General features: G+C 41.8%; 1 protein-coding gene across 1 annotated transcript in view; it reads left to right on the top strand.

Annotated features, from left to right (window-relative positions):
* The window catches only part of CD40 (CD40 molecule), a 164,449-nt gene that overhangs the window by 98,193 nt on the left and 41,748 nt on the right, over positions 1-24,508 (top strand). The window contains exon 5 of the mRNA XM_082272774.1: positions 16,607-16,753. Coding sequence (XP_082128900.1) covers positions 16,607-16,753 — 147 coding nt within the window. The remainder of the gene's footprint in view (positions 1-16,606; positions 16,754-24,508) is intronic.

The following is a 24,508-nucleotide window of genomic DNA, read 5'->3' on the forward strand; positions in this document are numbered from 1 at the left end:
TGTGACATACTGAAGCAGAGCATGATCTCTTCCTTTCGGAGACTGGGCTATAGCGCAGTGTTCCAACATAACGACTCCAAACACACCTCCAAGATGAACACTGCTTTGCTAAAGAAGTTGAGGGTAAAGGTGATGGACTGGCCAAACATGTCTCCAGACCTAAACCCTATTGAGCATCTGTGGGGCATCCTCAAATGGAAGATGGAGGAGCGCAAGATCTCTAACATCCACCAGCTCTGTGATGTCGTCATGGAGGAGTGGAAAAGGACTTCAGTGGCATCCTGTGAAGCTCAGGTGAACTCCATGCCTAAGAGGGTTAAGGCAGTGCTGGAAAATAATGGAGGCCACACAAAATATTGACAGTTTGAGCCCAATTTGGACATTTTCACTTAGGGGTGTACTCACTTTTGTTTCCGATGGTTTAGACACTAATGGCTGTGTGTTGAGTTATTTTGAGGGGACAGCAAATTTACACTGTTATACAAGCCGTACACTCACGACTTTACATTGTAGCAAAGTGTCATTTCTTCACATGAAAAGATATAATAAAATATTTACAAAAATGTGAGGGGTGTACTTCCTTTTTGCGAGATACTGTAAGTGGGGGCTGGGGGGATTCCCAGCACAGAAGCTTTTTACTTTACTGCATAGAATGGCAAAAGCTCCTGCGTTGCCTAGGGCTCCAATTTTCTGTAAACCGTTTCTGACATTTCTATAACAAGGGGATTAACAATTGCCATTGCTGCAGGGCAATCCTAGAACCTCCACTCATGCTGGAACTGTCCTGTGGCAATAGCACTGTTGTTTACCTCCTGATTTTTAATAACTGACAGAGAAGGTAGGAGACATAGGCGTGCGCAGGGGGTGTGCCGGGTGTGCCTGGGCACACCCTAATCTCCCTGTGCGGCACAGATTCCCCCTGCTGATATTTCACCAAAGCCCTAAAAAAAAAAGTTGTAAAAAATAATAAAGAATGAAATAATAAAAATGAAAAATAATGACACCGTCCACTGCCCTACTGAGAACTCCACTGCTCTGCTGACACCAATTAATGTTTTAAAATATTTGGGTGCACACCCTAATGCAATAGGCTGCGCTGTTATCAGGAAATGGGAGTACACTGCTTGCATTTTGCAGCTTGCATCTGACTGTATAGTTTACAGTCAGTTGCTTCTTGAAAATAGTAACAGTGTTTACCGCAGATAGTGGTAACAGATTTGCATAAAATAAAAAGAAAGAATTGTAAGCCCATCTACTACTCTATGCATGGGTAATGTTTGTAGGCTATTTTTGAACACTTAAAAGGGAAGTATGGGAATTAAAAAAAAAAAAAAACTTTTATACTTATCTTGCTGAGAGTCTTATTAAAGTCGGGATCTCTCCGGAGCTTGGACTGGCTGAGTGGTATCAGCCTACATTGGACTTTAGCTTGCTGTTGGCAGAATATGGGTCTTGGGAGTGCAGAACTGAGTGTACTCCTGTGACTCACAGGATAAATATATCCAAAATTGCTTTGGCCCTACTTCTCCTTCAAGTATTAGAAATGTAGTTCCATAAGTTTATTATTGTGTAAAGTACATTCAATAGATTGAAAATAAGAGAAACATGTAATCATCACTATACAAGAAGAAGGCTTAAAAACAATAGCTAGCCTTTGTACATGCATTGAAATTCATTAGAAGGCATAGATTAAAATTAGTAGGTGTAAATGGGCCCTCAAAGATCCCTATGGCACAAATACGTATCACACCTCATTGAGGCAATGCAACTCACCACAGTACAATGCTGCAATAAAAGCCCTTTTATACTGATGCATTTTTCCTGCGCTTTTACCTTGCTAAAAGCGCAACAAAAATGCCATTAAAAATATTCCCTTTAAATCTTATGGAGCTCATTACACCAGTGTGCTGTGGGTGCAATGCATTTTTACAAGTTCTGCATGCAGCATCTTTGGTGCCCTGTTTAAAAATCCCACCGAAAATGCAACTCCCATTGAAATCAATGAAAAACACATCAAAAACGTACTGCAGATGCGTTTATGGTGCGCTTTGTGAGTCACATGTTTTTTCACAGGTGCAAAATCGCACCAGGAATCAGGCAAGCCAAAAATGCACTAAAAACGCATGTGCACTTTTATGACATCTTTTCAGCAGGGCAGTGTGAAAGGGTCCTAAAGGCAGGAGTGCTTGTTCAGAATGTGTGAAAAAACACTGCAATGCACATATACCACGTATTGTGGTGAGCAACTACCTGCATGACAATACACATTTATGTACACACAGACACTTGCTTATTGGTTTGAAGGGAGCTGAAAAGAATACTGTTTTAAGCCCCGTACACACGTACTGATCGTCAGCCGAACGATCGGCCGTCTTTTGTCCAGGGCTGTCCTGTCTGTTGAAAACTGCAAAAGACTGCACACGAATTTTGTTGGCCAACAACAGCCGACTGCAGAAGTGATGTCATGTGATGGTTAACTTTCCTTGCCTTTTTTCTTTTCTGAGCATGCCCAGTCTTGCAAATCTGCTGATTGTCGGCCAAATTCTGTAATGACTGGCGAACAATCGGCCGTTCTGGTGTTGGCCAACAAAAATTTTAATGCCTACACGACAGATTCGGTTCGGCCGAAAATGCGCTGTCGGCAGCATCATACTAACAAGCCTACAATCGGCGATTGGTCGTCGGCCGAATATTTACGGCCGACAACCGGTACGTGTGTACGGGGCTTTACTTGGAAAGGGAGTGGAGAAGGGGGAGGCTACACTGTGGATTGCAGCTTGCAGGGTACGCAAGCATACTGTCTGTGAATGGGCTTATATAGGCTCCCTTTCTGATAAACTGCAGCAAATACATATAATATGCATGAGCTTTGCTACCTAAAAATGCCTTTGCAAACCCATATATAAAGTAGCAGTGACATCCTCACTGTGCTGTATCCTGTGCAGAGAACAGAGCTGTGGGAGGGAACCAACAGCCCCACCCATTACAGGCTGCCTGCAGAAAACTACAGGAAGGGGTGGAGACAAAACCAGTCACCCTGCGCAAGGAGAGAGAGCAACAGTGACTGGTCTTTATTACAGGAAGTTTATGCATAGAGGAAAAGATTCACAATGGATTACTGCACAGATCTGGAAAAAATAGACAGAGCACACCAAGATTAAGGAAAAATACACATGACTCTTGTTTTTGGACAATATTTGCTTATCTTGTTGTTCAATTTTAAACAATTATCAGCCAAAGTTCGCTGACTCAAAGAAAAGGCACAGTTCCAACCTCTATTAATCTTCCTCTTTCTTGGCATGCAGGCAAGAGGGAGAACAACACCAACAGCTACCTCATGTATTATTTTTTTTTTTATTTCAAGTACTGATATAGTGCTGTCAGTTTACACAGCGCTTTACATATATATTGTACATTCACACCAGTCCCTGCCCTCAAGGAGCTTGCAATCTAAGGTCCCTAACCCACATTCAAACATACACATAGTAGGGCCAATTTACCAGGAGTCAACCTACCAGCATGTCTTTGGAGTGTGAGAGGAAACTGGATTACCCAGAGGAAACAGGGAGAACATGTAAACTCCAGGCGGGTTGTGTCATGATTGCATATCTATAGCTGATACTGAGATTGGAAGACTCACAGTTTATAGATGTCCTGGTGTTTGTAGAGCACCCCCCTAAGGACCTGAAAGTAGAAAGGAATCTCTCACCCTGCACAGCCTGGCACACCGAATTTTCACAGTCACTCTAGAGTCAAAGAACAGTCTGGTATTTTTTTTGTTTTGTTTTATTGAGGGATTAAAACTTGGATAGTGATTGGAAAATTGAAGGGATACCTACTTGACTTCAGAACAACTTCATGGACAACTTATTCTATATACAGTCTATATACACCCCTCTGCTTCCTCCAGCTCTCACTTGCTTGCAGAACTCCCAACTGTGTTACACTAAAAGGATTTGCGCAATGGCCCATTACAGGCAGGAACTAGCAACCCTTATCCTTGTAGAACAATAGAGTGACACAGCTAACACATTTCCAGTACTTCTTCCTGTGGTCACTGAGCAGCCTGGCTGCAGCTACCCCTTTCACTAGCCCTCTTAGCTAACTTCTCCACATTCACCAGCCCACCCGGCTAACTTCTCAAAAGATCTCCCAGACGTTCTGACCGGCTTCCGCTGTCCTTTCCTTGCTTCCGTGTCTTCAGGAAAGACTCCTCTGTGTTTTGTCCCTCCAGCACCCGAGCTGTAGGCCCGAAGTCACCCCCCCCCCAGACTAGAGGGCGCCCTCAAGGGCCACCAAAAGCCTCCTCAGCACTCCATCTCTATCTTCCACCCAACTGCCCCTGGTGACATGATTCATGCCTATTTATGAGGTGGCCCGACCCTTGCCAGCCTACTTGCTGGGGATTGGCTGGGGCACTCATAAATATACCAATAAGCTCCTCCTAGCTTCCACCCACTACATCTGGAAGCTTCTAGAAGGTTCCAGAAAACAGGGGGAGGCACCAGAGGTGCTGCTTGCTGAATCATCCAGCCTCCCTAAATGACTCAACCCTGACCCAGATTCAACCCAGGCCTGTCCCTCAGCCAAATCAATTTACTAACAGCTAACTATATACAACTAACACACTAGCTGGAGGGTGCTACATGTTGTATACACCTGCCCAGTTGTGAAGCAATATAAAACCAGGCCTGTCCATACCAAAGCAAGTGTTCATCCTTCTTGGCAATCTAAGCCCTGATTAAGGGGTAGAGTTGTAGCCCCCGACACATGTTGGCTTGTACGTTTATGATTAAATAAATATTTCAGGATTCCAAAACCATTAAAGTGTAATTAAAAGCAGTTCAGTTTAGTTTTGGATAGAGTAGAGAGGGAGGGAGATTCACCCTTTTTAATTGTTCTGTTTACTGCTATCATCAACAGTGAAAGTAAAAGAAAATCTCAAACTTTGAGTTGCCACCAGAACCTGCCAATGGAGACGCTAATGGCGCTTTTCCACTGCATGGAACCGAACGGTTCGGCTCATTTTTGTGCTTTGGCACTGCTGGTACCGCATGGTATGGAGTAGGAACGGTTCGGTACGGTACGGCGGCACTTTTCCACTGCATGGAGCCGAACGGTACGGCTCTCAAAAACAATACCACCGCGATTGTGGTTCCAAGAGGTACCATAACCGGTACCATATCCCACAATCCTTTGCATGCAGTCACTACTAGCCACTGATTGGTCAGAGAATCCCACCCACCCTGTTGTTATCCCACCCACTTACCTTTAGTACTACTTTAGTGGAAAAGCAAACCATACCGTACCGTACCGTACCGAACCGTTCCAACACCGTACCATGCGGTACCAGCAGTGGAAAAGCAAACCGGGCCAAGCAGGGCCGAGTAGAGCCAAGCCGGTACTTGCAGTGGAAAAGTGCCATAATTCTGGTGACCCTGGTGACACATCAGGGTTCCCTCATGTAGGGGGGACTTTCTCTTTCTTCCTGTTTTAACTATAGGCCAAGAAGTGGAGGTAAACTCCCCTAATCGGACACCCTGCCTTACCATGTCCAAAATGAAAAAATAAATATTTGCCTTTTAGTTTCACTTTTAATACGGTTCTCCTGTTTTTTCCTGTACTTTATGTTAGTGTCACCCTTATCACAGCATGAAGGGCAAACCAATTAGCCCTTTCCTTTTGTATTCCACAGGGAAACTGGAACACAGCATGAGGAAGCAAGCTTACCATATTTATTCCCTGGATGTGGTTATTTCTTTAAATCCCAAGTTCGTTTTTATCACCAGAACATTTCTGTACATTTTTCATTTTCTTAACTGTATTTCACTACCATTAGTAACCTTTTTTGATGCCAGTTCACATTACTGTGCCCTTCTGACCCCATTCACCGTGCTGCCCTGCTTGTCAGAGCCACTCACAAAAGCTTCAGCAAAGAAGCAGCAGGAAAACCTAAAAAGCTGTAAATCCAAAATTGTATTACGAATACAAAATGTTGGCAACATTAAGTCATTTTTTTAAGAGTTTCAAATAAATTGTATGAGCTGATAGGAAGTATCTGTGTTTTTAACCTTTTAAAGCAATAATTTTCCCGTAAAACTGTACAAAAGGCTTCTATAATGGTAAAAGTGGTCCAGCTGCCAGTGGCGACATAGCATCAGGAAAATCTTTTAATTTAAGGCACCTAAATTAGACACTTTTTTTGTATTCTTGGCAGATTCTTGTGTCCTAATGGGGAACTATAATAGTTTATGGTCATTTTTTAAAAGGTTTTTGACTTCTAAACAGATGTTTTTTTACCTCTCTTTCTATTCTGTTATTTATATGAATATATTATTTGTATATTATTATTATTTTTTATGATAAAATTATAATATTATAATGCAATATAATAATAAATTTGAATATTTATTTTTATATTAATTCTATTATTATAAGATTTTGATTTTCCAAATAAACATTTATTACAGGGTGCACCAGAGACACTGATATCACACAGCGTTAGGGTTTTCTAAAGAGAGAGCGCAATGCTTCTGGCTGTTAGCCCCATGTCACACATATGCGATGTGGGAACCAGCGCGATTCTAGTGCGAGTTGCCGAATCACATCTCCCTCGTAGGCAGGTCACACTGCCCTCTGCAAACTGCTGGGGGTGTCAATACGCAAAGGTGTGAACACCCCTGGGATCTGATTCCAGTGCAGGAAAAAAAAGGTTTTTGCAGCATTTTCATGCGAATGCAATGCGAGTTCAGCCATACCAACTGTATGGCTGAATTGGCTTTGCACAGACATTGCATGTGATCTGAACAGCAATGTGATGCAAATCACATGCATTGTCTGTGTTCGCAATAGTGTGAACCCAGCAGGGCTGCTGATAGAAATTCCGGGGCCCCAGTACAGACTACCTGACAGCCCCCCCCCCCCCCCACCGGAAATTTTTTAAAGATATATTTAGCTTAAAATACAATACAATCATTATTAGCAAAAACAAATAAAACATAACTCACATAATTCCTGCTAAATCTAGAGTTAATAAATATATAATGAAGATGAGATGAAAAAAATATACAGGCTGGGCAGTTAGAGCTCTTGATCAGAGAGACAGAGGGAGAGAAACAAAGTTACAGAGATAACAAACTCAGGAGCAGAACTAACATTAATGCCAGCGCTGGGAGGGGGGCCCACACAGGGAGGGGGATTAGTGTTGGACAACTGTCTCTTTCTCAGATTTCAGCTGCTGGAGGAAGAGTTCTGTAAATGTCGTTGACCACTAATCCCCCTCCCTGTGTGGGTCCCCCTGTATGCTCGGGCCCCCTACAAGAGGACTGATGGTCCCCCCCATCAATGGCCCTGGAACTGAGGCTTAGACCCTGGTGCCATATCACTTGGTTTTGTTTCTGAAAAAAGCCATTGATGTCAGATGACATACAGTCAGGTCCATAAATATTGGGACATCAACACACACAACACACACTAATCTTTTTGGCTCTATACACCACCACAATGGATTTTAAAGGAGCAAAAAAGATGTGCTTTAACTGCAAACTTTCAGCTTTAATTTGAGGGTATTTACATCCAAATCAGGTGAACGGTGTAGGAATTACAACAGTTTGTATATGTGCCTCCCACTTTTTAAGGGACCAAAAGTAATGGGACAGATTAACAATCATAAATCAAACTTTTACTTTTTAATACTTGGTTGCAAATCCTTTGCAGTCAATTACAGCCTGAAGTCTGGAGCACATAGACATCACCAGATGCTGGGTTTCATCCCTGGTGATGCTCTGCCAGGCCTCTACTGCAACTGGCTTCAGTTCCTGCTTGTTCTTGGGGCATTTTCCCTTCAGTTTTGCATTACATTCCACTTCTTTCCCTTAAAAAACTCTTTGGTTGCTTTCGCAGTATGCTTCAGGTCATTGTCCATCTGCACTGTGAAGCGCCGTCCAATGAGTTCTGAAGCATTTGGCTGAAAATGAGCAGATAATTTTGCCCGAAATATTTCAGAATTCATCCTGATGCTTTTGTCAGCAGTCACATCATCAATAAATACAAGAGAAACAGTTCCTTTGGCAGCCATACATGCCCACGCCATGACACTACCACCACCATGCTTCACTGATGAGGAGGTATGCTTTGGATCATGAGCAGTTCTTTTCCTTCTCCATACTCTTCTCTTCCCATCACTCTGGTACAAGTTGATCTTGGTCTCATCTGTCCATAGGATGTTGTTCCAGAACTGTGATGGCTTTTTTAGATGTTGTTTGGCAAACTCTAATCTGGCCTTCCTGTTTTTGAGGATCACCAATGGTTTACATCTTGTGGTGATCCCTCTGTATTCACTCTGGCAAAGTCTTCTCTTGATTGTTGACTTTGACACATATACACCTACCTCCTGGAGAGTGTGCTTGATCTGGCCAACTGTTGTGAAGGGTGTTTTCTTCACCAGGGAAAGAATTCTTCGGTCATCCACCACAGTTGTTTTCTGTGGTCTTCCAGGTCTTTTGGTGTTGCTGCTGAGCTCACTGCTGCGTTCTTTCTTTTTAAGGATGTTCCAAACAGTTGATTTGGCCACAATGTTTTTGCTATCTCTCTAATGGGTTTGTTTTGTTTTTTCAGCCTAATGATGGCTTGCTTCACTGATAGTGACAGCTCTTTGGATCTCATATTGAGAGTTGACAGCAACAGATTCCAAATGCAAATAGCACACTTGAAATTAACTCTGGACCTTTTATCTGCTCCTTGTAAATGGGATAATGAGGGAATAACACACACCTGGCCATGGAACAGGTGGGAGGATGGGAACCTTGCAGGGGACTTCGGCCATCTTGGGGGAGCCTATGTCTGATTGTACACAATGCTCTCCTTAGAATTGTACAGCCATTTTGAGATGCAGTGTGTATAAATAGGTAATATTGTGTCAGTTTGGGGCTCCCTAAGTGTGGGGAGTTCACAGATAGGAACAGGTACATGCTGGTTAGTGAGAGATCAGCCTTTTTTTTTTTTAACATGCTATTAATTTTTTGCTGGTCATTTTTGTCTAGTGTATGTCAATAATGGTATCAATGGAGGAGATTTACTAAAACTGGAGCACTCAGAATCTGGTGCAGATGTGCATAGTAACCAATCGGCTTCTAACTTTAGCTTATTCATTTCATTTTTGACAATAAAACCTAGAGGCTGATTTGTTACTATGCAGAGCTGCACCAGAATCTGACCAGAATTCAAGACCAGAACCAGAATTATGTTTTCTAAAATAAGCAACACATAGCAAAATTAACAATGGGGTTGATTTACTAAAACTGGGGAGTACAAAATCTGGTGCAGCTATGCATAGAAACCAATCAGCTTCCAGTTTTTTTTTGTTTTTTTTTGCCAAAGCTTAATTGAACAAGCTGAAGTAAGAAGCTGATTGGCTACCATGACCAAGTCCACCAGATTTTGCACTCTATAGTTTTAGTAAATCAACCCCTATGTGTATACGGGGCTGAGGAAGGAGGCGTGTCTAGCCTCTGAAACACGTCCCGATTGGTCTGCTCTCCTCGTGGTTTGACAGGGGACAACCAGCCCCGTCTGCTCATGATCACAGCGTTCTCTCTCCTGGTTCAGAGCTGCTGGCAGTGGCAAGCCAAGGACTACTCCACGATCCTGTTTGGGATCTTTACCATAGCCCATCCAGGCATATCATATCAACCACCAATGTCATCCTGTGAGTTGAACTGGTTATTGATGTTACAATGTTTTTTTACTCAATAAACTGTGCTACACCATTTGAAGACGGCATCTATTCCATCATACTATGCAGCAAGATCATTGGGCCATAGCTCTGCGAACTTTCAGCTCTTATGGATCTTGGTGTTTAGATGGGAATTTTCCATTTGTATTGTGGATTATACAGCTACCAAATTCTGGAATCTGGCTATTGCTTTTACTGGAGGAGGCAAATTTCCTTCTTGGTTGGATTGTATTTTTTTACATCTGCATTGAGGGTTTCAAGTCGCAATTGAGGCTACCAGCCCTCCTCCCTAATATATCCCTTATTATACCCCATATGGTATTTTCATCCATACATATATATATATAATATCATCTATATTAAGCTTTTGTGCCTATGCTAATATTATACCACCACCTTTATGATCCACATATATTGGCCTCCCAACGCCTGCAGAGGAGATATCCCTTCATCTTGTCTGTCCTATTTTAAGTGCAGTACCCATTTGCTCTTGGCAATGCCCTAAAGAAGCAATGAAAGCGAAATGCGTCGGCTTATCCAGGGACCAATAGTCTGCAAAATATATATTAGGATCCAGTAGTGTGGTATTTTGGTACACAGTTATCATACACACACGGACCGGTATATCTTTTATGTACTGTATGTCTTGTTGTCATGTTTTTTATTCTTTTGTAATAAAATGAATATATTTTTTATACATATATGAGTGTTGTATTTGTATTCCTGCAACCACCAGTTATGCCGGTATAGTCCGGCTTTCTTGGGTCCTCTCTTGGCCCCTACTACCCCTTGTTTTTTGTCCTAGTTTCTTGGGGATGATGGCATACATTTCACGGTATCCATTTTTTTGACCATTGGTTGCCTGGTGCCTCACTCCCCTGTGTGTACCAGTTTTGGTAAATCTCCCCCCATGTGTTTTTATAATTATATATGTTAATGGTGGAATCCATCTTTGCTTACTACATATGCAGGTTTGCTTCTTGCTTTATAGTTTTGCAAAGCAGTTGTGGTAGTTAGATATGGCATACTGAAAGCAATACACTCTGTATGGCTATGTGAGGTTTTGTTAAGAGGGCCGGCTGATAGATTACAGTGAAATACACATCAGTGACAGAATAGAAATTTACAAAATGGTGTATGAAATATGGAACAGCAACTATGCAAAAACGTAAAAGCCACATCAGATATTGCTTCCAGTCAAACGTTATAATTCAGAATTTGTGCAATCTATGAAAGCACTACACATTGACTGCTGCTCATATAATACGTTTTATTGTAAGCCTCGGTAAAACATGACAGCTCAGATCCTCTGGGCAGTCATGTTTTACAGAGATTTACAATAAAACATATTATCCATGAGCAGCAGTGAATATGTGGTGCTTTCATGCATTATGAATTCTTCAGACTGATGACAAACTGTGTCCTGCACTGTGAGGCTGCGGCTGGTGCATTAAAGGAGTTCCAAAAACTGCAGCAGTTAATTTATTTATTTATTTCTTTTGCAAAAATGTATAGTAAATAAAATGTACTAAATACTGTATATTCAGATATTTGTGGACACTTGCCTATCATACCTCTATAAGCTGCTTGGATGTACTGTTCCAAAACCATGGGCATTAAACTGGAGCTGCCTCCTCCTTTGCAGCTGTCCACCTCTTTTGGGGAAAGGCTTCCTACAAGATTTTGGTCTCTGTCTGTAGGAATTTGTGCTCATTTAGAAAAAAAAAGATTTGTGAGATCAGGTGGACTTGTTGGAAGAGAAGATCTGGCCAGCATTCCAATTCATTCCAAATGTGTTCATTAGGGTTGAGGTTAGGGGTCTCTATGCAGATCACTCAATGACCTCCACACCATCACCACCAAGTCATCAAAGCTTCTCTGGTATCATTTTTTTACAGTTTGCAATCAGCTTTTCAGTAAAAGTGATCTGGGCAGCTCTACAGCCAAGGGTGGAAAGGGCTGCACATATCCAATGCCGCTGCCCTGGGGAATGGAAGAGCCTAGGACCACGGAAAACAATCAGGATAACTAGATACAGAGGCAGTTGAGGAATGTCTAATTCTCAGTCTCCTCTGTGACTAATGAAGCAATGGTTTCATCACATTACACCAGTTTCAGAGCTGTTATTTCCTGGCCAGGGAAACAGCTAATCAAGCATGGTCTGTGCTCGATTAGCTGTATCGGAGGGCAGGGGAAATATTCGCAATCTAAAAAAAATCCTAATGTCTCCATAAAGAAGATCTGTCACCTGCCCAAAGCTATTACATAGGGGGTGTGAAAACAAAATGTAAAAAAAAGTCTAAAATGTTTCATGTAGGACAGGGGTGTCAAACTAAATTTCATCACGGGCCACATCAGCATTATGGTTGCTCTCAAAGGGCCGGTTATATCTGTAAGATTAGATGTCCAGAGCACCTCACGTTACCCTTACATGAGATGTCAAGAGCCCCCCGCCATCAGAAGTTAAGAGTCACCCACCCTTCCTTACATCACAGTGCACCCCCTTACCTTGTGCTGCTGCCTGGATGAAGATGCAGGTGGATCTGGGAGGAAGAAGTTGTTCTACCCTCCCCTCTACTGCCGACTGCTGAGAAGGGGGGGGCAAAGACAAGCCTTTCTGCAGCTGCACAGAGAAGCACTGGATCTGGCAAAGGAGTTCTGTGCCCTCTGCTGCCAACTACTCAGACAATGTGGGGGCAGAGACAAGGGGGGTGCTGCAGGAGAGGTGCGAGGGCCGCATGAAATGGCCTGGGGGGCGGCATTCGGCCCGCGGGCCTTGTTTGGCACCTGTGATGTAGGATGTAAAAGCGCCCCTGTGCACCCCCCCCCCCACACTTACACACAAATAGAGACACGCATGTAGGTCCCACACTTGTATGTAAATACCGATTACACAACATATGGGAGGTATTGCTGCAAACGTCAGTGAGTTCAATAATTCTAGAACCTTAATTCAGGATTAACTCTATAATGCACACAGAATTTTTAGTTTTGATGTGTTTGGTATCTATTTACTCAATGCAACATATTCTTTTATATTATACCAAATATTGGGTATTATATTGTGTATTATATTGTGTTTGTGAGCATTTTAGTGTATTTTTCCTGAAAACTCGTGCTTGATATATGGTTGTGCATCATTTTATTCTCCAGGGCCGCTGCTTTCCAAAAATATATACCTTTTGGGGGCAAAGAGGGTTTCCAGTGATTTCTACTGAAGAAAATGTTGATTTTACCAAGTGTGTGAAAAATGAAATGATAGCCCTGGACCGAAAGTGGTTAACTGTCCTGCATAGTAATCTCTGGCAGGGGGCAAGTTCTAACCAGCACCAGGGAGGCTAGTATCAAACAAGCCTTTAAACAGAGTTAATCTTTAATAAAATGCTGACAGGTAGGATTTTTATCACCGAGAGAGCTGGAGTCTTGAAATGACGCTTGGCAGCGAAGGGCCAAGAGCTGTTGCCAATCAAACTGTAAAGAGATTCCCCGATCTTCACAACTCTTCCAATATGTACCACAATATGTACCACTCTTCAAAAGATTCAATGCCTAGTGGTTAGGAAACCCTGTGAGTTCCAGCTCTATTTCCTTGCCCACTCAAAAACTTTATCCCTACTGTAGGTAGCAATGGTAATGGGAAAGAGCGGTCATTGGTCCACATATAAGAAACTGCTTACACATATCCTCCCAGCTTGAGTGGCAGCAGGTCCTTCCCATTAACATGAAACCAAAAAAAGACCAGGCGCTGGGGTACTGTCCCTGCTGGGAGAATGTTTGTCAGCTGCTGGCGGAACGCTGCTAACCCAAACTTAGAACCAATGAGATCAGTGAAACCGCAACAAATTGGGAATGAAATGGCTGTCCAATGGCAGAATGAACAAGGAATGCCAAGTAAAAGGGAAGAATGTAAATTTTAATAAACTTGAAGAATGACAATTTTAATAAACAACCCACGAAGGGGGCAAGCCACTGATGTACACTGTAATGGACCATAGCAATAATTACAATACCTACAGGAGAGGCAGCTTAGTGTGACAGGCAATGAAGAGGCTAGCTCTCGACTGGTTAGAGTGGAAGGTACTGAACAGCCAGGAACGGTGGAAGGAGATAAATATCCAGGCAGGGAATGGTTTCAAGGACCCGAATCCTGTGCTCAGTGGTGGCCGCCTGATAGATGCAGGACAAGCGTGTTACCGGCTGACACAGATGCATCCAGCTGTCAAGCCGGGGGAAGCCGCACCGCGCTTGTGCCTGGAAGTGACGTCACCGGATTGGCAGAAGTGGCTACAGGTGTTGCAGAGTGTGAGCAATGGACGAGCTGATCCCAGCGCGGGTGAAGGAAGCAACAAATCCAGCTGTGAGACGTCGACTACACGTTTCGGGGCGGGCCCCTTCTTCAGGTCAAAAGCTGGCTAATTGAGAAATGCAGAGATTTAAATAGCAATAGCAATAGGAGGGGAGTGGGGACAGAGAGCCATGTCACTCAAGCTGACCCCTCCTACAGAACAACCAACACACTTAAACAAAACACACTTAAACGGAAATTATCCCATTAACACTGCTGCCGTAAGGAGTAAAAAAAATAAATAATTCTGCTCCCATCTGTACACAGAACAGCCCAACACTGTGAAAAGTTGCTGACATGCCCCCTTGAGTGGCATTAGCTCTTTGTACAGATGAAAGCAAGAAGACTCTACACCACAGGTGTCAAACACAAGGCCCGCGGGCTGAATGCGGCCCCCAGGGCCATTTCATGTGGCCCTCACACCTCTCCTGCAGCTGCAGCACCCCCCCTTGTCTCTGCCCCCACCTTGTCTCAGTAGTCGGCAGCAGAGAAGACAGAACTCCTTTGCCAGATCCTGTGCTTCTCTGTGCTGCTGCAGAAAGGCTCGTCTTTGCCCCCCCCCCCTGCACCTCTCTGTGCAGCCACAACACCACCTTGTCTCTGCCTCCCCTGGTCTCAGCATTCAGCAGACTCTGTAAGCTAACTCCAGCCCTCCTCTGGTCCTCCTCCAGACCTTGCGCTTTCTTCTTCCCAGATCCACCCACATCTTCTTCCTGGCAGTAGCACAAGGTAAAGGAGTGCATTGTGTTGTAAGGAAAGGTGGGTGACTCTTGACTTATGATGGTGGGGGGCTCTTGACATCTCGTGTAAGGGGGCGTGGGGTGCTCTGGACATCTAGTCCTACAGATATAACCGGCCCTTTGAGGGCAACCATAATGCTGATGTGGCCCACAATGAAATGACACCCCTGTTCTACACCTTCTATAGGCAGTAATGAGGAAGAGCTCTTGCTACTCAAGCAGGGAGGAAGCTTTCCAGCAGTAATCCATCTACAGGAGATGCAGGCATGCTGTGTGTCAGCACAGTGCCTTATAACTCCTAGCACTGGTCCAAGAACACAAAGTGACCATGCAAACACAGATCTACTTCTGTGCTTTGCATGATCAGTTTGAAACAAGAAGCAAAGGGAACTAGCAGGATCACTAGGTATTTAGCAGCTACATATCAAATTCAAATATTACAGGCTATGTTTACTAAAACGTATGCAAATAATCCAATGCACATTTTGAATCTGAAGTTTTGGGGTAGCATACACTTTAACGTGAATGCAGGTTTTCATGTAAACATTACAATAAAGATTCAAATTTAATTTTTATCTTGTGTAGCGTTCAGTTTTTAAAGCAGAGAATGTGATAGAGTGTTATGGTATTGCCATCATCCCTTCCATACTAAACAAAAAAAAAAAACAGGATTAAGTGTAAAGAGTCAGGCTTAAACGCATGCTTTGCGAGAAACATTTTTATTTGCCTTCAAAGGCATTTAGTAGCTGTATCATTACTTTTCAGAGATCCTTGATCTGATACCTAACCTACAGAAATGTTTATCCTTAACCACTTCAGCTGCGGAAGGTTTTACCCCCTTAATAACCAGGCCATTTTGTGTGATTCGGCACTGAGTTACTTTAACGAAAAATTGCGCGGTCGTGCCACGCTGTACCCAAATAAAATTGATGTATTTTTTTCCCCACAAATAGAGCTTTCTTTTGGTGGTATTTGATCACCTCTGCGGTTTTTAGATATGGTGCTATAAACAAAAGAGCGACAATTTTGAAAGAAAAAAAAAAACGCCATATTTTTTACTTTCTGCTATAAAACATTCCCAATATAAAAATTTTAAAAATCTAATTTTTTTTATCAGTTTAGGCCAATTTGTATTCTGCTACATATTTTTGATTAAAAATAAAATCCCAAAAGCGTATTTTAATTGGTTTGCGCAAAAGTTATAGCGTTTACAAACTACGGGATAGATTTTTGGAATTTGGAACCTCTCTATTTGTCCTGTTTATCATTATCATTAAAAAAGAAAGTAAAAGAAAAACTCCAGAATTTTGGGTTGTCCCCTGAAAAGTAATAAAGGGGAAATGTTCCAATGGGGACACTTGTTCTGGTGACATGGAGGTCCCCAAGGAATTCCCTAATGTGCAGGGATTTCCTCTCACGTCCTGTTTGACTAAGGACAGGAAGTGAAGGAAAATCTCTGCAATGGGACACAGATGACGAAAATAAATCTGACGGGTTATAACCCTCCCTTGCTCTATCCAAAATGAAACAAAAAATGTGCCTATAGATCTACTTTAAAATTATGTTTGGTTCTGTTTTCTGTTTGGGTTCTTGCATTTATTTAGTGCAAATACTTTTTTTTATTATATATATATATATATATATATATATATATATATATATATAGATATATATATATAGATATATATATATATATATATATATATATAAACAAAACGTGGCAGATGTTTTAGCTGTGTGCAATTAATTACCCGGTAAATTTTAATTGATACATTTCTTGTACACTAGATTTAGGATTTCAGAAGATAAGTGAGGGAACAGATACGAAAGACGTAGACTGTGTTTGTCAAGATGGGAAGCATTGCTCCAGCCTACAGTGTGAGACTTGTGTGTCGAACATGGTCTGTGGTCCAGGATTTGGAGTCACATTGAAAGGTGAGAGAGTGCTGATTATTGTGGCAGAAATTTCCTGGCCACATGGTAGGTTTACAAATAAAAACTGTGTTAAGAAATATGGATTGCTTCCCTCTCTTTTTTAAACGGTCTTGTTGCTTGGCTCTCATATTAAAATGAAAGTCTAAAGTTTTTTTTTTTTTATTTAATTATATAACATCTTTTAACAAAACAAACATTTAAAATATCGTGCACAAAGTATTGTGGGTTTTCTAAAGAGAAAGCACCGCAGAAGCTGTTTTGCTTTCAGACTCTCTTTCTCTGATTAAAACTTTGCAGGGTTTCCTTTGAGGAGAGCAGGTAAGGAGGGGAAAGGAATGCAAGAAGACATAAGTTCTTTGTTTAACATTTGGTTTGAAATATTGAGCTCAGTAAACAACAGCTTTTCAGCCAGGAGCAGAGAAATGTGAAGAGGAATGAAAAGCTCCACCTGCATGTGACCTTTTCCCCTTGATAGCATTAGTACTTGGTGACTGGCCCAGCACTGTCACATGGAGGCAGGAAAAGTTCTGAGCCATATGTATACTTTGATTAAGGTGGCTCTGAGCTTACAAAGGGCTTCCTTTCACATTCCTGGCAGTTGAACAGAATTGGTGGAAGTCCGTATATATCATAATAATGCTGACCTGCCAGACAATAAGATGCTTTGCACACCTTCGGACAAAAGTAATTTTCATTGTTAGCATATATCATACATGGATTCCCATCCTGACACTTTCTCAAGTACTGTATAACAAATATATTTTTATTTTAAAAAAAGCCTAAGTAAATATGGAATAGCATAAATTAAATTAAGTCTACGCATTTCATGGAATATTTAGCTTCATCAGAAGAAACCTTGCCTTCTCACCACAACATCCATTCATAAAAGTCCACCATAGTAATGCCATTGATACTACAATATCTGAAAGAACAGAAAAAATAAAACTACATTTGTTTGGGTTTCTATATATGTATTGATTGCATGGATTGTTAACGACATGTGGTGAAAATTTCATGTCAATAGCACCTTTAGAAATATATTAAACTTAATAAAATGGTCACCTGTTTAATACTTATTTTACCTGAAATACAGGTGCATCTGAAAAAATTAGAATATCAAAAAGTTATTTATTTCAGTAATTCAATTCAAAAAGTGTACCTCTTAAATATTGTGTAGATTTGTTACACACAGAGTCATATATTTCAAGCATTTCTTTCTTTTAACTTTGATGATTATGGCTTACAGCTAATGAAACCCCAAAATTCTGTATGTCAGAAAATTATAATACTACATAAGACCAATGAAAAAAAGGATTTTTAATACAGAAAAGTTGGCTTACTGAAAAGTATGTCCATGTACAGTATAGTATGCAATTAATACTTTATTTGGACTTATTTTACATAGTTACATAGTTACATAGTTACATAGTTACATAGTTAGTAAGGTTGAAAAAAGACATCAGTCCATCCAGTTCAACCTATTTTGAATGAATTACTGCATCAATGCGGTGTGGAATGCAGGCGATCAGCCTGTGGCACTGCTGAGGATTATGGAAGCCCAGGTTGCTTTAATAGCAGCCTTCAGCTCATCTGCATTGTTGGGTCTGATGTCTCTCATCTTCCTCTGGACAATACCCCACAGATTCTCAAGGGGGTTAAGTTCAGGGGAGTTTGCCATGGCTCCCCAAATCATCACTAACAGACTGTTGAAACTTCACACTGGACCTCAAGGTCCTAGAGTCTGGAGGAAGAGTGGAGAGGCACATAATCCAAGTTGCATGAGGTCCAGTGTGAAGTTTCCACTGTCAGTGATGATTTGGGGAGCCATGTCATCTGCTGGTGTTGGTCCACTGTGTTTCATCAAGTCCAAAGTCAGTGCAGCCCTCTACTAAGAAATTCTAGAGCACTTCATCTTTCCTTTGCTGACTAGCTTTATGGAGACTGATTTAATTTTCCAGCAGGACTTGGCACCTGCCCACACTGCCAAATACCTGATTTAATGATCATGGTATTACTGTGCTTGATTGGCCAGCAAACTCACCTGACCTAAACCCTATAGAGAATCTGTGGGGTATTGTCCAGAGGAAGATGAGACACACCAGACCCAATAATGCAGATGAGCTGAAGGCCGTTATCAAAGCAACCTGGGCTTCCATAACACCTCAGCAGTGCCATAGGCTAATTGCCTCCATGCCACGCCGCATTGATGCAGTAATTCATGCAAAAGGAACCCCGACCAAGTATTGAATGCATACTATACTGTACATGGACATGCTTTTCAGTAAGCCAACATTTCTGTATTTAAAATAGTTTTTTTTTTGTTTTTGGTGTCATGTAATATTCTAATTTTCTGAGATACTGAATTTTGGAGTTTCACTAGCTGTAAGCCTTAATCTTCAAAATTAAAAGAAAGAAATGCTTGAAAAATATATTACTCTGTGAGTAAATAATCTATATAATAGAGTCTCACTTTTTAATTGAATTACTGAAATAAATTACCTTTTTGATGATATTCAAATTTTTTTAGATATATCTGTATATATATTTGTTCCTGCCTGAAGAAGGCGCAAGCTTTATAGCCTGAAACCCTTGTGTGGAAAGATATGTAACTTGTTTTTTTTATATGTAAACATTCTTTAATAAATTTTAAGTGCAGCAATCCCTTAGGGCTCTTTCACACGGCCGCTCCGCTTGTCCGCAAATCATCCTATTTTTTTGCGGATGATTTGCGGACATAATGTAAGTCTATGGCATTGCGGATGTCAGCGGAATACCTTCCGCTGACATCCGATTTTCTTCCTTTCAGTTCTGTTCCGTTTTTTGGAACGGAACAGAACCCTATTTTTTCATCCGTTCAAAAACGTAAAGGAAGGAAAATCAGATGTCAGCGGTGTCATCCGCTGACATCCGCAATGCCATAGACTTACATTATGTCCGCATATCATCCGCAAACGGATGGGATGATATGCGGGCATACGGAGAGGATGACACAAATGTCATCCGCTCCGTGAAAAAAAAAAAAAAAAAAAAAAGTCCCGCAGCGGACAAAAGCAGCGGAGCGGCCGTCTGAAAGAGCCCTTAATTTGTTTTTATATATGGCCTTTGGGAGGGCCTGATTGCATGCACTGGAAGAGCACCGTAGTGCAGTTTACCTCACCTGTGAAGCTATGTATAAATATATGTATATACAGTATATATATATATATATATATATATATATATATATATATATATATATATAGTCAAAAGTATTGGGACACCTGCCTTTGCACGCACATGTACTTTAATGGCATCCCAGTCTTAGTCTGTAAGGCTCAACATTGAGTTGGCCCACCCTTTGCAGCTATAACAGCTTCAAATCCTCTGCGAAGGCTGTCCACAAGGTTTAGGAGTGTGTCGATGGAAATGTTTGAAAATTGTTCCAGAAGCTCATTTGTGAGGTCAGGCACTGATGTTGGACGAGTTGAGGTCAGGACTCTGTGCAGGCCAGTCAAGTTCCTCCACCCCAAAGTTGCTCATCCGTGTCTTTATTGATCTTGCTTTGTGCACTGCTGAGCAGTCATGGTGGAACAGGAAGGGCCATCCCCAAACTGTTCCCACAAAAGTGGGAGCATGAAAGTGTTCAAAATGTCTTGGTATGCTGATGCCTTAAGAGTGGAACTAAGGGGCCAAGTTCAACCCCCGAAAAACAACCCCACAATATAATCCCCCCTCCATCAAAGGATTTGGACCAGTGCACAAAGCAAGGTCCATAAAGACATGGATGAGCGAGTTTTGGGTAGAGGAACTTGACTGGCCTGCACAGAGTCCTGACCTCAACCCAATAGAACACCTTTGGAATGAGTTAGAGAGGAGACTGCTAGCCAGGTCTTTTCACCCAACATCAGAGCCTGACCTCACAAATGCACTTCTGAAAGAATGGTCAAACATTCCCATAGACACACTCCTTATTATTGTGGACAGCCTTCCCAGAAGAGTTGAGGCTGTTCTAGCTGCAAAGGGTGGGCCAACTCAATATTGAACCCTACGGTCTAAAGCTGGGATGCCATTAAAGTTCATGTGCGTGCAAAGGCAGGTGTCCCAATACTTTTGATACTATATTGTGTGTGTGTGTGTATATATATATATATATATATATATATATATATTATACAGTATATATATATATATTTTTTTTTTTTCTTTTACCGTAAAAGAGTTCAAATGTTTGAAATGAAGAATGTTTTCACAAAAAGAAGCGTTATTAGTTTATTTTATCAATTAACAAAATGCAAAGTAAATGATCAGAAGAGAAATCCAAATCAAATCAATATTTGGTGTGACCACCCTTTACCTTCAAAACAGCATTATTTATGCAATTCTTCTAGGCGCACTAGTGTTGAAAGAACACGGCAGGTAGGTCGATCCAAACATCTTAAATAACTAACCCCTGATCTTCTGTGGATGTAGGCTGCCTCAAATCTTTCTGTCTCTTCATATAAACCCAGACAGAGTCAATAATGTTGAGATCAGAGCTCTGTGGGGGTCAGACCATCACTTCCAGGGGTTCTTGTTCTTCTTTACACTGAAGATAGTTCTTAAGGACATTGGCTTTATTTTTTGGGGTTGTGGTCCTACTGCAGAACAAAGTTGGGGCAATCACATGCCTTCCCGATGGTATGGCATGATGAATAAGTATCTGCCTGTTTTTCTCAGCATTGAGGACACCATTGATCTTGACCAAATCTCCAACTCCATTTGCAGAAATGCAACCCCAAACTTACAAGGAACCTCCACCATACTTTACTGTTGCCTGCAGATTCTCATCATTGTATCGCTCTATTACAAGTTTAGCAAACAAACTGCCTCCTGCTACAGCCAAATATTTCAAAGTTTGACTCAACAGTACATAGCACCTGCTGCAATTTTTCTGTACCCGTGTTCCTATGTTTTAGTGTTTAGTTGAGTCGCTTAGCCTTGTTTCCCTGTCCTATGCACGAAAACATAGGGACTGGGTTACAGAAAATGGCAGCAGGTGCTCTGGAATAATGAGTCAAAATTTAAATTAGTTGGCTGTAGAAAAAGGCTTTTTTTTGTGAAGGGCTGGAGAACAGTACAATAATGAATGTTTGCAGGTAACATTGAAGCATGTTGGAGTTCATTTCACATTTGGGGCTGTATTTCTGTAAATGGAGTTAGAGATTTGGTCAGGATCAATGGTGTCCTTGCAAGGACTGTGGTTAGTTCTCCAAGAAGTTTGGAATAACTTACCTGCCGAGTTCCTTCAAAAATATTGATTTTATTTGGATTTCTCTTTTGTTCATTTACTTTCCATTTTGATAATTGATAAAATTAAACTATTAACACTTCTATTTCTGAAGCATTCTTAATTTACAGCATTCTGTCATACTGGTCACTGGAAGTTTAACATGGCACCTCATGGCAAAGAACTCTCTGAGAATCTGAAAAAAATATTTGTTGCTCTACGTAAAGATGGCCTAGGCCCCAGGCTATAAGAAGATTGCCAAGACCCTGAAACTAAGCTGCAGCACGGTGGCCAAGACCAAACAGCGATTTACCAGGACAGGTTCCACTCAGAACAGGCCTCGCCACGGTCGACCAAAGAAGTTTAGTGCACGTGCTCAGTGTTATATCCAGAGTTTGTCTTTGGAAAATAGATGTATGTAATGCTGCCAGCATTGCTGCAGAGGTTGAAGGGGTGGGAGATCAGCCTGTCAGTGCTCAGATCATACTCCGCACACTGCATCAAATTGTTCTGCATGGTTGTCATCCCAGAAGGAAGCCTCTTCTAAAGATGATGCACAAGAAAGCCAGCAAACAGTTTGATGAAGACAAGCAGAAGAAGGACATGGATTACTGGAACTATGTCCTGTGGTCTGGTGGGACCAAGATAAACTTGTTTGGTTCAGATGGTGTCAAGTGTGTGTGGTGGCAACCAGGTGAGGAGTACAAAGACAAGTTTGTCTTGCCTAAAGTCAAGCATGATGGTGAGAGTGTCATGCTTTGGGGCTGCTTGAGTGCTGCCGGCAATGGGAAGCTACAGTTCATTGAGGGAACCATGAATGTCAACATATACTGTGACATACTGAAGCAGAGCATGGTCCCCTCCCTTCAAAGAATGGGCCACAGGGCAGTATTCAAACATGATAACGACCCCAAACACACCTCCAAGACAACCACTGCCTTGCTAAAGAAGCTGAGGTTAAAGGTGATGGACTGGCCAAGCATGTCTCCAGACCTAAACCCTACTGAGCATCTGTGGGGCATTCTCAAACAGAATTGTGTAGGAGCGCAAGGTCTCTAGCATCCACCAGCTCCATGATGTCATCATGGAGGTGTGAAAGAGGACTCCAGTGGCAACCTGTGAAGCTCTGGTGAACTCCATGCCCAAGAGGGTTAACGCAGTGCTGGAAAATAATTGTGGCCACACAAAATATTGACACTTTGGGTCCAATTTTGACATTTCCACTTAGGGGTGTACTCACTTTTGTTGTCAGCGGTTCAGACATTAATGGCTGTGTGTTGCGCTATACAGTATATATATATTTATAGCAGTGTACATGTATAGAGCATCTATTCAGACTATATTATTGTTAGTAGAGATTAATCAAAAGGGCCATACAATAAATTCTCCCCCACTGTTGGAGTGGAATGGATGTTGTGGTGACAGGGCATTGTTTCTCCTGATAAAGCGGGTATTCTGCAAAACGTGTGAACTAGGGGGTGACGTATATGAACTGAATAACATCATACATGCATAGACAGATACAGTGAGGGAAAAAAGTATTTGATCCCCTTCTGATTTTGTACGTTTGCCAACTGACAAGGAAATGATCAGTCTATAATTTTGTTGGTAGGTTTATTTTAACTGTGAGAGACAGAATAACAACAAAATCATCCAGTGAACACATTTCAAAAAAGTTATAAATTGATTTGCATTTTAATCAGTGAAACAAGTATTTGATCCCCTATCATTCAGCAAGATTTCTGGCTCCCAGGTGTCTTCTATACAGGTAATGAGCTGAAATTAGAAGCACTCTCCTAAAAGGAGTGCTCCTAAACTCAGCTTGTTACCTGTATAAAAGACACCTGTCCACAGAAGCAATCAATAAATCAGGTTCCAATCTCTCCACCAGTGCTAAGACCAAAGACATGTCCAAGGATGTCAGGGACAAGATTGTAGACCTACACAAGACTGGAATGGACTACAATACCATCACCAAGCAGCTTGGGGACAGGGTGATGGTTGATGCGATTATTCGCAAATGGAAGAAACACAAAATAACTGTCAATCTCTCTTGGCCTGAGGCTCCATGCAAGATCTCACCTCATGGAGTTTCAATCATCATGAGAACGGTGAGGAATCCCCTTGGAAATACACGGTAGAATCTTGTCAATGATCTCAAGGCAGCTGGCACCATAGTCACCAAGAAAACAATTGGTAACACACCACTATGCCGTGAAGGACTGAAATTCTGCAGCCCCTGTGAGATCCTCCTGCTCAAGAAAGCACATGTACAGGCCCGTCTGAAGTTTGCTAATAAACATCTGAATGATTCAGAGGAGAACTGGGTGAAAGTGTTGTGGTTTACATGAGACAAAAATCAAGCTATTTGGCATGAACTCAACTCGCCGCGTTTGGAGGAGAATGAATACTGCCTATGACCCCAAGAACACCATCCCCACCATCAAACATGGAGGTAGAAACGTGCTTTGGGGGTGTTTTTCTGCTAAGGGGACATGACAACTTCACTG

This window comes from Pelophylax lessonae (genome assembly GCF_965119305.1).
Source record: "Pelophylax lessonae genome assembly, chromosome: 11".
In the NCBI taxonomy this organism is placed as follows: domain Eukaryota; kingdom Metazoa; phylum Chordata; class Amphibia; order Anura; family Ranidae; genus Pelophylax; species Pelophylax lessonae.